This window comes from Chrysochloris asiatica, unplaced genomic scaffold (assembly GCF_000296735.1).
Source record: "Chrysochloris asiatica unplaced genomic scaffold, ChrAsi1.0 scaffold00384, whole genome shotgun sequence".
Classification (NCBI taxonomy): Eukaryota; Metazoa; Chordata; class Mammalia; order Afrosoricida; family Chrysochloridae; genus Chrysochloris; species Chrysochloris asiatica.
In genome coordinates, this window is record NW_006408902.1 from 322,593 (window position 1) to 340,119 (window position 17,527).

A 17,527-nucleotide genomic window follows, 5' to 3' on the forward strand; every position below is an offset into this window, starting at 1 on the left:
GGAGTAGAAAGCGGCTGGTAGTTTCGAACTGCTGACCTTAAGGTTTGCAGCCCGATTCGTAACCACTACGCTATGCTACCAGAGCTCCTTACATCCATAAGCAATGGTAAAGTTCATCAAACTGTAGCGGGTAACTTTTTTTCTTTTTTTCTCTTCTCTCTTCTTCTAGTCATGTTCTGATCATCCAGCCATCAAAGCCAGGTCAACTGAGTACTGTCTACAAGTATGGGTGTTCTTGTGCATCTCCCCTCACTTCATATCAGCTGGACACTTCGCTCTCCACTCTAGTCCTCTGTGGCCATGTCACTGCCTCTGGGCCCAGGAGTCCCCGGGTCTTGCTATACTGCTGGCCAACCAGGTCTCCACCCAGGTTCACAGGGGTCTATTGAATGTGGTCGGACTTAGCTCCCCACTTCATTGCTGTCTTTCCCCCTCTTCCCCTCATCGGTGACCAACGTGGTCACCAGCCAGACCACATGCCTGCTCATGTATTCCCCTTGAGTCTCAGTCTTGGGAGGGGGTTGCTCTGAGGGAACCCGAACAGGCTAATTTTTAAGTTGCTAATTTTTCAGGGTCCACAAATGATGTTATAAGTTTTGGCAGAAAAAAGGTTCCCCACCCCTGACCTAGAAGGAGGATATACCAAGAAACAATAGCTTCACATTTTGCTATTTTTTGTTTAAAATTGTTATGGTTTGTAGTAATATATATTTTTTTTAACCTATCCTTGTTCTCAAATTTTTTTTTTATAATGGTTACTTTCAAATAAATATTAGAAAAGTGAACAGCTCCCCCATCATGTAAGTTAAAAAATACCGATATTGTGACAATTTTGTAGAATCATAAACATTAAAATGTAAATACCCTGGGAACACTGCTGTATTTTTAGCTACAGACTCTTCATTCCAGAAACATCTTTCACCAAGTCCTCTGATATGTGGAGGAGGTCAGGGGCTGCTTGGGAGCAGCACAACTTCCTCTTTTCTCCTTCACTTGGGAAAACATCCTGTCCTTTCTTGGGTTTACCCAAAAAGCATATGGTAGAAAAAAAGCTTCAGGTTTGATTTTTTTCTCACTAGATCTTTACGGATCCCTGAAATTGGTGTGCCTTTGGAAACTATGGATGGCTTTATACAAAGAGCTAAAGGGTCTGACATTGTTACCTCGGTCTGGAATAAGCAGTTTGCAGGGCAAAGCCAAGGGGGTGATTGAATGTTGATACACCAAAGCTGTCAGACTTCCTGTGGAAGGCATGAACAGAAAAAGAATTAGCAACAGCTCTGAACTAGTATCGTAAAGAATGCATCCATTCTACAAACAAATTCCAAACACCAAAATGCCACCATAGTACTTTCATACCCTAGGCTGACCAAGTATTTTAAAACATGAACAAGATAAACAGGACCCAAAACGTGGTATTTGTTTAGGCAATACTGGGTGAGATCATGACATTAACACGTAATGATAGAAAATTCCCAGCTTTTTTAATCGAAAGGTTTCCCAGTATGTGTACCAGTAACACAGACACACAGCCATGCTCTGGTGGGGAGAAGAGCTACAGAGTCTTGTCACGTATGTCCTTGCTTTAGAAGATCATGGATCACAACGGCCTATGTACACTTAGAGGGGATGGTTCTCCAGAAGCTACAACCTTCTGCTGAACTCCCCTCCTCTCAACAGATTCCTCCCCTGAGGAGCATCTGCTAGTATACCTTTAGGAAAGGAAGATCTAGAGATAGCATATGAATCCTCCCTTAAATCCTGCATTATTCTGAAGGGTCTTCCCATAAGCAACTGCTGTTTTAAACACTCCCCTCCAGAGGAGAACCACTGGTTTGTTGAGCCAATCTCCCTACTAGAAAGTTGGTTTACATGTAGCTGTATGCTGTGACAGATGTTCTAAATCCACTCAACGTTGTAGGTAATTAGCTCGGAGATATACAAGTTACGCCAGGACCGGGCAGTGTTTCGTTCTCTTGTACATAGGGCCGCTACGGTTTGGTACTGACTCGATGGCACACAACAACAACAACAACATTAGGGCCATTCACACTGTGGTATGGGAAGGGCTTTAGAAAGTTACTTTTGTTAAAAATCGTATTTTACACACACACCAGCTGCTCCTTGGAAACCCTATACAGAGTCACTATGGGTCAGAACCCATTTGAAGGCACTTAACAATAACAACACTATGAAAAATACTATAATAAAAGGAACAAAGGAAAACATTTTAAGTATGTTGTTCTTAGTTAGTCCCACAATGTTCTTGAATTGTTCTAGAAAGATACTACCATGTATGTTGTTGTTGTTTGGTGCTGTTTTGTCAGTTCTGACTCATAGCAACCCTGTATTGGGATTCCAAGGAGCAACTGATGGATCTGCACCACTGACCTTGCAGTTCAAACTGACCTTGCAGTCCAGTGTTTATCCTACAGAGCCACATCAGGACTCCATAGACAATATCAAGGGATACATAATTCAAATTTAGAACTAGCTCCTGGAGTTAAATGATAAGCTAGCAATTAAACACGCTTTTTTACACTTGCCCTCTGCCCCTCCCTCGCCCACATATAGACAGCCTCCCAGGAGTTCCCTTCAGCTCCTTGAAGATGAAACATACTGTGTGATTTCGGTGCATTACTTTGGAGACCTTTCAAGCACTCTCAAGGAAAGGGTTTCTGACAGATATTCCCCATCCCAGTCATTGCCAATTTAGAGCACCTCGGTTAGCACCTTGTTGCTAGAAGAGAGACCCCCACTTTCCTATCCTGCTCTAGATAAAAGCTCCCACGGATCCTCATGAAGTTGTTCTTAAAGCCTACAGATGAGATTGCAATAAAGAATGTATTACTCAACCAAATCATCAGCTGAATTGAAACTGCTGTAAAAGGGAAAGCCCTTATATTTGTAGCAACTAACTTGGTGTGGCCCTGCAGTTAATGTGCTGGACTGCAAGGGTGTTTGGACCGCAACATTGGTGGTTCAAACTCACCAGCTGCTCCTCAGAAACCATATACAGGGTCGGTAGGGGTCAGAACCAACGCTATGGCACTTAACAACAATGTTCCAGTAAAGTCTACTTTGGGCAAAACTTAAATAAATTGTTGTTGTTGTTAAATGCCATACATAGAGTCGTTTCCAACTCATAGTGACCCTGTATAGTTTCAGAGGAGTTTGAACCACTGACCTCGTGGCTCAAATCTACCTTACATAGTCCAGTGCGTTATCCTACAGTGGTACACCAGGACTCCTAAATAACATAGCAAGTTCCAAAAAATAGTGGAGGAGTAAATAAAGGGAATTATATATAGATACATACATACATCATTACCAAATTACAAGAAATAAAACAGCTTGCTGACTCTGAAACCAGGAAGTCTAAGGTGAAGATAACTCCAGCTCTAAACACACCCACGACCTCTGCAGGTGCTTCTAAAGGGGGCTGCAGCCGTGATGTTGCTTTAAGGCCACAGGGTGATTCACATGGATGACCCCATTCAATCTCTCCAACAAGCCTGTGAGCTCAGAATCTCTCCTTATCTGTCAAGGCTCTGTGAGTGCCTATGGAGATGGTGTCCTGTTATCTGTACCAATTCAATTAATTGTGATAAATATAACACAACACTTGCCCTTCCAACGTTCTTCACATGTACAATTCAGTGTCATTAACTTAGGTTTATGTTGTGCAGCCATCATTCTTATCTGTTCCCAATTGTTTCTGTCACCCTAACAGAAGCTCAGTGACATCTAAGCATTTGCTTCTTCGAAAGCCTTTTGGGCAAAGTTCACATCCAGTTTATTTTAAAGATAGTAATTGGTATCGGAGGCATCTCAGAATTAGGAATAAATGTAACTGTTGTGACCGAAAGCCCACCAGAGAGTACAAGGAGCTGCACCTCACTGTTCAGTGATGGGAGGCGCCTCTCAGGAAACTCACCGAAGTATGGCTCATTTGGGCATCCTTTCAACCGCACTCCTTTTGGGGTACACTCAATCAAAAAGTGCCGAACAAGTTCATTGGCCAAATCTCCAGCTGTGAGGAGACATTAGAAAAGAAGGATAAAAATTTTTTAAAAAAGAGGATGAGAAGAGTTGAGAGCAAGGGTCAGAAGGAACAGCATGGAGCTGTGCATGAGAAGGCATCTGTGCCTGAGACTGGCCACCACCGCAGGGGGGCTGGCAGTAGGCATCTAGGAATGGGTGCCAAGTGCAGGATGACCCGGGTGTGGCTCGAATCCCTACAGGAGAAATTCTGGGGATGGACGTATGCAGGGAAGCTCTCAACATTCTGCAATTACCTCAGCAAAGGGAATCAGATGCACATTTGGATCTCCAGTACAATATGGATTCCTGGTGTGGTGCTGTGGGTAAGCCTCAGAACCACAAGGTCGGTGGTCCAAATCCACCAGCTGCTCCTCAGAAACCCTATCCAGGGTCTCTATGAGTTGGAATCGACACGGCAGCATTAAACAACAAGTACAGAATTGTTATCTGCTGTTGAGCCCGCGTCCAACTCATAGCAACTCCATGCCCAGTGGAATGGAACTGCCCAGTCCTCTTCCCTCCCCGTGGTTATTAGTTGCAGACTGGACCACTGTGATCTACAGGGATTTCAATGACTGATTTTACGGCCTGTCTTCCTACTCTTAGTCCAGACCTTGACCCGATCAGCATCAGCAGCACACAAGCCTTTACTGACATGAGTGGAGGCCGCACCTGGGATGTAGTGACTGAGAATCAAATCGAACTACGTCTCCTACGTGGAGGGTGAGAATTCCATCACTGAACAACCAGCTCCAACAGATAGAAGTACAGGGGACATAAAGAGATACAGAAAAGTGATCTACTGAAGGACTGGAAGGATGCAAGCCAGCTGATAACTGTTCAGCCTTACATTCAGTTATGGAAGCCAAAGTCTGTTGCTACAAAGCATCACCTGTTGACTCACACCAGTGCAGTTAACGTCTAATGGCAAACAAGCATGAGTGATATAAACAGAAGAAAAGGCATGCTTGCTATATTCTAATGTCAACAGCAGGAACTCACTGTCCCGTATTTCCTCATGAGCTTTCTTAATTTGGGTTTGACACCTCCAATGGCAGGACCCATTAAAACTGAGTTGGTTCCAGCATCTTGCCCACAGGAGGGTAAAAAATGAAGAGTTAATATCAGCATCTCATTTGCAGAAAAGGAAATGGTCCAATTACTTAAAGGCTGTACTCTTAGTTCCTCCTGTGTCTGCTTAATTTCGGTTGCACTCTTATGATGGCAGAACCCATTAGGGCCAAGTTGATTCCAGCATCTCGCCCACAGGAGGCTCAAAAATTATGTGTATAAACAATAGTGACAAAAACAAAGGGTTGCAGAAAAAGAAAAGGTCAGATTACCTAAAGGGTGTATTAAATTAAAATGGTGGGGGGACATGTCACCACGCATTTACAGGAGGAATGCACTTACTGGTTTCCAGACTATAGTAGAACTACAGTTCAGGTCTGGAAGCCAATTGTGAGAAGTAACTCAACTGGGAATCCATTTGCTAGGAGTTATCTGGAGAACAGCTATACACCTGTTGTTGTTAAGTGCCATCGACTCGGTTCCAACTCATAGCGACCCTGTATAGGGTTTCCAAGGAGTGGCTGGTGAGTTTGAACCACTGACCCTGCGCTTCAAAGCAACCTTGCAGTCCAGCACATGATTCTGCAGCGTCACATTGGTAGCGGCCCTGAATTACAGTATAAGGATGATGACCAGGGTTAGTGTGGTCACTCACTGTGGCCATGTATTGGTCTGATGAACTCTCCTCTCACATAGACCTTTGAACTGTGAAATCCAAATGGCAAATCTAGGGTGAGGGAGGAGGGCAGTGTGGTAAAGACAACACTTGATTCTTGAAAGTCTGCTATTCAAATATTTTTTGACAGATTGAGTTCAGTCTGTCTGAGAGGCAGGAAGACACTTTTCTTCCTTAGAATGCTAAGGTGAGAAGAATGGTTACACATCACCATCCGTATTCCTAAAAAGACAATGTACGCAGAAAACTGTTTTGTCCTTTCGTGACAGTTTTCAACTGAGACCAAGAAGCAAAGTGAAAAAGCAGTAGTTGCTGTTTACTTGGCCAGCACGTTAATTTCTCGTCTCTGCAAACTTGCCAAATGTTCTTATCCTGAGTCTCTTTTGACTTCTGTAATGTTCAGTTTGTTTCCAAATAAGTCAATGCCTCATCAGACCTACTTTAGCTACAAAGGCCTATATTTAAAATAAAAAAAATAATCATCTATCAATCTTATGCTGGAATTCAGGGTGCTCCAGATTTACCCGGCTCAGCACTTCTACACAAAACCAATTCCTCGCCTTACCTAGAAGACACAAGCATTTGGAGCCCTGTGGTCCTTCCCCACTTCATCTCCCATCCTTTCTCTCCATGCAATCAATGGATAAACTTGCCAAAACAAATCCACCTGTGCATTCTGAAGATACCCCACCCATTTCTGGGGCTGGATCTCTTAGCAACCAAACCTTACCTTCTAAGGTGATTTCCCTGGAAGATTTTAAACAGAGGCTTCATACAAGGATTTGGATGAAACCTTTCAGGTATTAGACATGAAACGGGAGTGAAGCAGGTAGGTGCCATTTTATTTCTTTCATCAATGTGAGTTCAAACCTTTGCTTATTTTATTTCCCTCATTCCTGATGAACCAGGGAACCCTAAAATCAAGTGGCCTGGTAATACCTCAGTTCATGATTTGCATATTTGGGGGGAAAGAGAGGGTAAGAGAACCCTTTCCCATTCCTTAGAGATTCTGGCATAGTGATAGCGGTGAGATAAAAAGACAAACAGAATAAGCCAAAATCCAAATGTCCATAAACAATAGGGTAGGTAAAGAAATTGCAGTGTATCCATGGGATGAATGTAAACAATGAAAGAGAACAGCTGCAAGCAATCTTAAATATATAACGGATTTGTCTAAAATGTTGAAGAAGAGACAAGTCATAAAAGAATACATTCACATCAGTTTGCTTACATAAAGTTTAAAATAGGAAAAAGTAAACTTTGATGCTTAGAGATTCATCTTTGGTGGTTAATACAGAAAACTTTAACTTTTCACTTTACTTAACTAATAGGTTTATTTTTACAATGGTAGTGATAAGTAATTTGCATTACTTTATGAATACTGGAGGACAGAGCAAGAGAGTCAATATATTGATAATTATGGGAACCCAGAGGTTTTTTATTTAAGTTGCATCTCCATGTTCTAGTCTACATTTTATTAAGTTCCTGGTGGCACAACTGTTTAATCACCAAACCACCAGCTGAGAAGTGGGTGGTTTAAACCTAGGAAGAAAGGTCACAGCCTAGAAAACCCTACGGCGTTCCATTCTGGAACAATGGGGTCACCATCAGTTGGAATAGACTTGATGGTAACTTGTTTGGCTTTGTCTGGCTACCTTGTTGCTGTTGCTAAGTGTTGGTGAGTCAGTTCTGACCCATAGTGACCCTGTAGAGGGTGTCTGAGGAGCAGCTTGTGGTGTTGAACCACTCACTGACCAGTGTTTATCCTACAGTGCCACACCAGGACTCCTTGGTTTCCTGAAGAAGGTCATAATCTAGGCTCTCTCGTCTTAGATAATCATTATTTTATATCCATCTGAAAAACTCTACTGGGTATAGGTATAAAAATAGTGTATGCGGTATGTAAGAAAATGGAAAAAACAATGCATGTTTGTAAGAAAATGCCTTGTATGTAAGAAAATGGAAAAAACAATGCATGTTTGATTGTACTTATACAGAATCAATGAAAAAACATACAACAGTTTATTACAAATGGTTATGGAGTATGAGAGGGTAGGGAGGTCAATGGGATAAGATAGGCAGCAAGACTTCTTAGTGGATTCCTTGTTCCATTCTTATTTTTGAACAATTTAATGTATCATCTTTATTTTTACAAAAATCAACATTCTATCTTGAACAAGGATAGTATTTAGTAAAAGATACATGAAAGAACAGTTAGTAAAAAGAAAAGCTATATGTATTGTTGTAAATCATGAATGAACTTATTAGCATAAAAATCAACAACCAACACTCCAAGGAGATGAATGAAGGAACAGGACTGGTGCCCATGGAGATACCTTTCTTGTTCAATTGCAAGACTGAAGGTGGAGGAGTGGCCACTTTCATAGCTAGGCCATAGGCACCACGGAAGGAATGGCTGTCCCGCACGATGAATGAGCCTGGCTCCTTGTCCTTCAACATGGCAATGGCTAGACAGAAGGGAGAGAGAAATGAGCTTTTGCAAAGTCTATCTCCATTTGTGACATCGAGAAGGCCCTCTTCCACTCACTCCTTGTGAGAATTAAAGTATGATCCCTCTGGTCAAGGAGTGACTTGAACTGGAGTAGAGGGGCCCTGGGGGAGGTGTGGTGGGACATCCAGCATTCATGGGGTACTGACTGTAAAGGAGGAATAAGAACCGCTCTTACCTTAGCATCCAGATGTGGATGCTGTCTGGTCCACACAGCCTCAGAATCCTATAAAGTCAGCACAGTGGTCCCACCTAACAGGCCAAGGCTCCTCCCGAGTGAATAACTGGTTTGCTGACCCACTGAGCTAGAGCCGCATGCCTGCAGGCTGAGGCTTATGGTGGAGTGGTTTTTCCTGTTTGGCATTTAACAGCAGCTGACTGGAACAAATGTGCCCTGAGCATTTTCTGACCCCGTTAACTTCCCTAATAAATCCCATAACTCTAAGTGTGCTGTCTGAATTCTGTGTGGTCAAACTCAGCTGAACAGAGAGGGCTATGGGAAGAGTCGTTGGTGTCACATAGTGTTGCATCTGTCTTCTGCTGTTGGTGCATTTGTAGTTGTGTTTTATCATCTATTTTTTTGGGGGGGGGAGGGGGAGAGATCCTATAGATTTGTCCCTATATTATCTTCCAGGAACTTCATAGTTTTAACATTTGGGGCTTTGCTTTATTTTGAGTTTTGCGTATGGTGTGAGGTAAGGATTGTGTTTCGTTTATCAAATGGATAACCGCTTTCATCAGAATCACCATTTTGTTAAAGAAACTGCTTTTTTTCCCCACTGAAAGGACTTTGACCTGTTATCAAAAATCAGCTGCTCAAAGATGAATTGATTTATTTCTGGGATTTCAATTATATTCTATCGTTCTATATATCTGTCACTGAACCAGTAAAAGACTGTTTGATTACTATGACTGTACAGTATGTTTGAGATTGGGAAATGTGAGAACTTCTATTTTTTTCTTCTTCAATAATGCTTTTTTCTTGGTACTTGGTACTTCTTTTCTTTCCATATGAAGTGGGTCATTTGTTTTCCGAGTTTAGGAAAAAATGTTACTGAAATTTGGACTGGCATTCCACTTTACCTATAGATCTTTTGGGTAGTGCTGATATTTTCACAATGTTAACTGATGCTTTAGAGTCTTTATTATATAGTAAAAGAACCAATTAAAGTTATAAAGCATTATTTTAAGGTACTAAAACAGACCTATGTAAATGGAAGAACATTCCATTCTCATGGATTGGAAGACGCGACATTGTGAAAGGATAAGCACTCCACCTCAAGGTCAGTTTGAACCACAAGATCTTGCGGTTCAAACTCACCAGCCGCTCCTCAAAAACTCTATACAGGGTCGCTATGAGTCAGAACTGACTCATGGGCACTTAACAACAACAACAACAAGGTCTTTTACAGTCCTGGCTAGTTTTATTCCTAGATATTTTATAACTTTGGAGGCTGTTGTAAACAGTACAACCTTGATTTCTTTTTCAGAGTTCGCCTTGGTAGTAGGGAACCTACTGAGTTTTATGTATTGATTTTGTATCTTGCAAGTTTACAAAATTCTTCTATTCGAGCTGGTAAATTTTTTGGTGGAAATCTCTGGAATTTTCTAAGTATACGTAATTTGTGAAAAGAGTTGGTTTTACTTCTTCCTTTCTGATTTGTTGTTGTTGTATAAGTTATTGTTCGGTGCCACCCAACTGGTGCTGACTTATAGTAACCCTATGCACAACAGAATGACATACTGTCTCATCCCACACCACCTTCACAATTGCTGTTAAATTATTAGAGACCACTGTGGCTGCCACTGTGTCAACCTATCTCCTTGGAGGTCCTTCCTCTTTTTCATCGATCCTCCACTTTATCGAGCATGATGTCTTTTTCCAGGAACTGGTCCCGTCTGATAATACGTCCCAAGTACGACAGACAAAGTTTCACCATCCTTATTTTAAGTAGCATTCTGGTTGCACATCTTCCAAGGTAGATTTATTTGTTCTTTTGGCAGTCCATGATACTTTTAATATTTTCTTCCTACACCATAATCCAAATACATCGATTCTTACAGTTTTCTTTATACATTGTCCAAGTTTCACATGCACATGAGGTGACTGAAAATACCATCACTTGAATGGGGTGGACCTTAGTCCTTAAAGTGATTCTCTTTGCTCTTAAACATTTTAAAGAGGTCTTTATGGCATATTTGCCTAATGTAATACAGCATTTAATTTCTTGAGTGTTGACTGTAGAGTTATGCAACATGAAGTTTTTGACAACTTCAATCATTTCTCCATTTATCATGATGCTATTTATTGGTCTACTTGTAAAAATTTTTGTTTTCTTTACATTGAGGTGGAATCCACACTAAAGGTTGTAGTCTTTGAGCAACATCAGAAAGTATTTCAAGTTCTCTTTGCTTACAGCAAGCAAGGTTGTATCATTTGCATGTAGCAGGTCGTTACTGAGTTTTCCTCTAATCTTGACGCCACATTCTTCAACATATAATCCAGCTCCTTGGGTTATTTGCTCACTATACATATTGAATACATATAGTGAAGGATACAACCCTGGTGAACAACACCTTTTCTGATTTTATACCATTCAGTATCACCCTGTTCTGTTCTAACAACTGCCTCTTGGTTTATGAACAGGTTTTTCATGAACAAAATTAAGTGTTCTGGAATACCCATTCTTTGCAATGTTATCCATAGTTTGTTATGATTCACACAGTCCAAAGCTTTTGTATAGTCAATAAACATTACACAGGTAAACATCTCTCTGGTATTTTCTACTTTCAGCCAATATCCATCTGACATCAGCAATGATTTCCCTAGTTCTATATAATGGACTCAAGCGTGGCAACAGTAGTGAGGTTGGTCCAGGATCGGGCAGTGTTTTGTTCTGCTGTGCGTAAGGTCACTATGGGTAGGTATCAACTCGATGACACCTAACAACAACAACAATGTCGTCTTCTGAATCTGGCTTGAATTTCTGCCTGTTCCTTGTTGATGCACTGTTGGCAACAATTCTTGAATTATCTTTAGCAAAATTTTACTTGCAGGTGACATTATATTGTTTGATGACTTTCACCCTTTTGTTGCATCACCTCTTTGGAATGGGCACAAATATGCGTCTCTTCTAATTGACTGACCAGGTCTTCCAAATTTCTTGACATAGATGAACAAGCGTCTCCAGTGCTGCATCAGTTTGTTGAAAGATTTCAATACGTACTCTGGAAATTCCTAGAGCCTTGTTTTCCACCCATGACTTTATTGCTGCTTAAATTTCTTCCTTTATTTAGTAACATCATATGCTACCTCTTGACATGGTTAAATATTGACCAGTTCTTTCTGATACGATAACTCTTTATATTCCTTCCATCTCCTTTTGACGCTTTCTGCATGGAGTCCTTCAGTATCACAAATCAAGGCTTCAATTTTTTCTTCAGTTTTTGCAGCTTGAGAAATATTGAGTGTGTTCTGCCATTTTGGTTTTGTAACTCCCAGTTACATTTCATTAAAATAAGCGTTGTCTTCTTGGGCTAACCTTTGAAAATTTTCTGCTCATCTCTACCGTTCACTTTAGCTTTGTTATGCATGACATCAAGATTCATGTCTCTTCTGACATAATTTTTGTCTTTTTCTTTCCTTCCTGTCTTTTCAGTGACTTTTTTTTTCTTGTAATATGTTCCTGCTGTCATACCACAACTCCTGTGGTATTTGGTCGTTAGTGTCTAATGCATCAATTCCGTTCTTGAGATGGTCTCTAAATTCAGGTGGGATGTATTCAGGCTCATATTTTGCTCTCTTGGATTTGTTTTAATTTCTTTAGCTTCAGCCTGAACTTTCCATGTAAGCCTTGTTTTGGCTGATGACATTGAGATTCCCTATCATTTCTTCTCACAGATACAGTCAATTTAATTTCTATGTATTCCTTCTGGTGAGATCTGCCTTTTATGCTGTTGAAAATATATTTGCAATGAATTCTATCATGAGATCACCAGCATCATTTCTCTCCCCAAGGCCGTATTTTGTAACTACCTCTTTGTTTGCAGCATTCACATTCCAATTACCAGTAATTATCAATGCCTCTTGATTGCATGTTTGATCAGTATCAGACTAAAGAATTTGGTAGAATTCCTCAATGCTATCATCACTGGCTTTAGTGATGCATAGATTTGAATAACAGTGGTATTAAACAGCCTTCCTTATAGATTTATAAATATTATCCTATAATAGACAGTGGTGTACTTCAAGATAGATCCTTATTTGTTCTTTTTTATGATGAATGTGAAGTCATTCCTCTTCAGTTTGTCTTTCCCGGCCTGGTAAATCATAGTATAGTCTGATTCAAAATGGCCAACATTACTCCATTTCAACTCATTAATACCTTAGATATCATTTTTTTGTGCGTGTTCAATTTCATTTTTGACATTTTCTAATTTTTCTAGATTCATACTTAGCACATCCTACATTCCAATTATTAATGGATGTCTGTAGCTATTTCTCCTCATTTTGAGTTGTGCCCCCATTAGCAACTGAAGGTCCCCAAAGCTTTGCTCCATTCACATCATCATGACCATGTCTACTTGGAGAAGGCAGCTCTTTCTCAGTCATATTTTGTGTGCCTTCCAACCTAAGGGACTCATCTTCCGGAATTATATCTTACAATTTTGCTGCTATCCATAAGGTTTTCAGAAGTGGTCCACCTTTCCTTCTTCTTTGTCTGTTTTCGTCTGGAAGCCTTGCTGAAACTTGTTTACCATGCCATTTAAAACATCACTGCAATAACATCCAACACACAAGCCACCATAATACGACGGCCTGACAGATGATTCAGATACCTTCCATTTTCCTTTCTTGCCTTATGCTTTGGCTAGAACTTTTCCTATAATATTGAATAAGAGTGGTGATAATGGGCATCTTTGTCTAGTTCTTTCTCTCTCATTCTAGACAGGAATGCTCTCGGTCTTTCTCAATTGAGAATAATATTGGCTGTTGGCTTTCCATATATGTCCCTAATTATATTGAGGAATTGCCCTTCTCAGTAAAATACATACTTTGCTGATAGTTTTATTTATTTATTTATTTTAAATTAGGAAACGATTTGGGTTTTAGCAAATGTCTTTTCTACATCATATGATTATTTTCCTATGTGTTCTTGTTATCATTCCGTATAAAAAAGGAAAGTAGGGATTTGAAGAATAAAGTTCTATAAAATTACAGTGTGGAAACACTAACTTTTTAAATACCAAAGGCTGTCTGGAGATTAGAACAGGGGACAGAATTATTAAAAGGCAGGATGTACATTTCCTCCCATAAATAACTCATGATCACAGCTCCCCTATCCATGTATTGCTAGCTCAGTCCATCCCACAGGTGTGATATCTGTTTTCTGTGGTGTGAAACATAGGATTCCCCCGGCACTTTTCAGCACGTTGTGTGCCCTTGCCCCATGTACAGAATGAGCGAGGTGAGACAAGCTCAATAACCTCTTCCGGGTCACAGCAAACTGAAAACAGAACCAATTGCTGTTGAGTTGATTTTGACTCACAGCAACTCTAGGACAGAGTAGAAGTGTTATAAATCTGCACGCAAGCAGACTGCTGCATCTTTCTCCCATGGAGAGGCAAGTGGATTAGAACCAGGGACCGTTAGCAGACCAGTGCATAACCACTGCAATGCCAGGGTTACTTTTGGCCATACGGAGGCCCCTAAACTGGATGCATGGTGGGAAAGAGGAAGAGAATTAAATGGGGACAGATTTGATCTGACCCCTGAAAAGGGTACATGTGTCTGCTGCCGGTGGTACTAAAGCCAGAGCTTCCACAAGCTACTGCTACCCTACCAAGTCCAAAATAGTGTTCCATGGTTCTGAGGACACGGGGGCTCTATCCTGAGTACAGGGGGGCTCTAGGATGAGGAAGGACCCCAGATATCGTCCTCTGAAAATGCTTCTAGAAACACTGGCATTAGTGGATTTTCTCAGAGCACATTTTCTAAATAGTAGGGGTTATACAGAGCCCTGGGGGTATATAGTATAATCACTAGAAGGCTAACCACAAGGTCAGCAATTTAAACCCACTAGCCAATCCGTGGGACAAAATGAGGCTTTCTGCTAACAGAAAGATTTACAGCCCTGGAAACCCTAAACAGGGTCACTATGTGTCAGAATTCACTCGGTGGCAGTGGGTTATTTATTCCTTTTGCAAACCTGTATTAAGCTCTGATGTATTAAGATTAATGGTTCAAACCCACCAGCTGCTCCATGGGAGAAAGATGAGGCTCTCTGCTTCCATAAAGTTGTACAGTCTTAGAAATCCTAGGAAGAGTTCTACTTTCTCCTACAGGGTTACTCTGAGTCAGAATTGACTTGATGATACAGTGGGTGTTAGTAATACATTACTTGTTGTTGTTAAGTGCCGTTGAGTCGATTCCAACCCACAGCCACCCTGTATAAGATTGTCAAGGAGCAGCTGGTGAGCTTGAACCACTGACCTTGCAGTTCAAATGACTTTGCAGTCTGACGCATTAGCTTACAGCGCCACACCAGGACTCCAAAAATACATTAAACACGTATTCTTTTTTTTAGGACAGAAAAAAAAAGTCTCAGAAAAAGGTACTTTTCACTGTTTGATACCTTATCAGAGTTGGTTTTGTTTTTTTTGAGGGGGTGGTGATGGTAGGGCATGACAACTATGATGAACAGATGTCTTCTATATAAAATATCCAGAAATGGACAAAGTTAGTCCAGCTGAAAAAATTAACACCTGTTGTGGCACTGTAGGATAAACACTGGACCACAAGTCCATTTTAGCTGCAAGGTCAGTGGATCCAATTCACTAGTCACTCCTTGGAAACACTATACAGGGCCACTATGAGTTGGAGCCAACTGGATGGCATTTGACAACAACAACAAATAAAACATAGTAGCCAATTTTAGATGAAATCCACATAAAGAAATATTTTTAATTGTGTGGCTCAAATGTAAGTAATGAGAACAGTAGTTACTTTTTGTTGAGTGTTTATGATGTGCCATATTTATCAATCTGTATGCTGAGCAAATAAGCCAAGACTATATGAAGGAGTCTTGGTGTGGCGCTGTATGATAAAGTACTGGACTGCAAGGTCAGTTTGAATCATAAGGTTGGCAGCTCAAACTCACCAGCCATTCCTTGGAAACCCTGTATAGGGTAGCTATGAGTCAGAACCCACTCTATGGCACTTAACAACAACAACAATATGGAGAAGAATGTGGCATCAGGATTGGAGGAAGACTCATCAACAACCTGTGATATGCAGATGACACATCCATGTTTACTGGAAGCCAAGGAAGAGGACTAAAAATACTTACTGATGAAGATCAGTAAGTATTGCACCTCGATGTAAAGAAAACAAAAATCCTCACAGCTGGACCGATAAATAACATCATGGTAAATGGAGAAAAAAAAAATTGAAGTTGTCAAAGACTTCATTTTGCTTGGATCTACAACGAACACTCATGGAAGCAGCAGTCAAGATATCAAATGACACATTGCAATAAGCAAATCTGCTGCACAAGATGCCTTTACAATGTGTTCAAGAGCAAAGATATCAGTTTGAGGACTAAGGCGCTCCTGATACAAGCCAGGGCATTTTCAATTGCCTCATATGCATGTGAAAGTTGGACAGTAAATAAGGAAGACCATAGAAGAATTGATGCATTTGAGTTATGTTGTTAAAGAAGATAAAAAATACCATGGACTGCCAGAAGAACAAACAAATCTTCATTCGAAGTAGTGCCAGAATGCTCCTTAGAGGTCAGGATGGCCAGACTTGGTCTCTCATAGTTTGGACATATTATCAGGAGGGATCAGTCCCTGAAGAAGGGCATTAATCTTGGTAAAGAAAGATCCATGATGAGCCTAGATGGCAGGCATTATTATTTGTATTCTAGAGAGAAATTAAATGTTGAACTACATTCCAAATGTATGCTCTGCAGTTGCATTTTTCTGCAATAACAGCATTGTTTTTGTTGCAGGTACAATCACAGTGATCAGGTTAACCAAAGGAGTGGACAGTCTAATCCAGCAGATAAGCCTGGTTGAGAAAGTTGTGCCAACAGAGTAAGAGGGCCTGTTTAGAATCTTCTAGAACGAGGTACCTGAAGAACCAGTGGGTCAAGGAGCAAAGAGGCACTACTTTACGGCCAAGATCAGGTTTCCTTTAAGAGCAGCAGAGGACTGAATGGTGGCAACAAGAAAAGGACACCCAGTCAGACTTGTTGCTAAATGCTGTGGAGTCCTTTCCAACTCACAGTGATCCTGGATAGCATTTCTGAAGGGCATCTGGTGAGTTTGAATCATCGACCTTGCAGTCCTGTGCACCATCCTGCAGCACCACACCAGGACTCTAGGACCCAGCCAAACCAGGACTCACAAAGCAGTGGGGAGTAGCATTTTCACAAAAGGCCAATTCAGGACAATAAAGGTCTTTCCAGAGCATTTTCTTTTTTCTTTCTCTTCTGCCTCCTTCCTCCCCATTTAAAATAACAATAGCTTCATTGAGTGTTTGGGAAGAAATGCACATTCTTACAACTTCTATTATACACTTAAATGAATAGAAGAATATCAATGAGAAAATTTGACAGTGTTGTTTTTTCACCAGGAAACCCTTCATTTTTAGATACTTTTGGGATATGTCATGAGGAGATGGTTTTTAACCCTGAAGTTAACATAACAGGGCACAATGTAGTCATGTGGGTTTCAGGCCGGCAGTGGAGGCTTGTCAATCCTTCCTCCTTTAGTCAGACCCTGTTATCTCCAGCCCAGTACACCCCACACTCCAAGGTACCAGAATCTAGCCCACCAGGCATGGCCCGGCCATGCCTCCACATCTTTCACTCCACAGTAAGACCCAAAGCTAGGGGTTTCCCTTGCTCTTCAAGTCTTTCCTAGAGGTCAGCCCCATGAAATTGTGTGGAGAATGCAACTCCTGGTACAGAAACCAACACAAGGTGGAGATTCAAAGAATTCAGCTAAACATATGAACGCTGATCACTAAGGAAGCTATCACTCTGAGCACGTTAATTCAGCTAAACAAATGAACGCTGACCACTAAGGAAGCTATCACTCTGAGCACGTTAATTCAGCTAAACATATGAACGCTGATCACTAAGGAAGCTATCACTCTGAGCACGTTATCAGCCTCATTTTCTGATACCTCGTCTAGTTACGTTTTGGAAAAAGTGACA

The 17,527-nt window shown here is 40.9% G+C and overlaps 1 protein-coding gene across 1 annotated transcript in view; it reads right to left on the reverse strand.

The window, feature by feature from the left end:
- The window catches only part of TNS3 (tensin 3), a 312,789-nt gene that overhangs the window by 15,191 nt on the left and 280,071 nt on the right, over nucleotides 1-17,527 (reverse strand). Inside the window, exons 19-21 of the mRNA XM_006876503.1 lie at nucleotides 8,128-8,259; nucleotides 3,938-4,033; nucleotides 1,164-1,241 (exon numbers count right to left, since the gene is read on the reverse strand). Coding sequence (XP_006876565.1) covers nucleotides 1,164-1,241; nucleotides 3,938-4,033; nucleotides 8,128-8,259 — 306 coding nt within the window. The remainder of the gene's footprint in view (nucleotides 1-1,163; nucleotides 1,242-3,937; nucleotides 4,034-8,127; nucleotides 8,260-17,527) is intronic.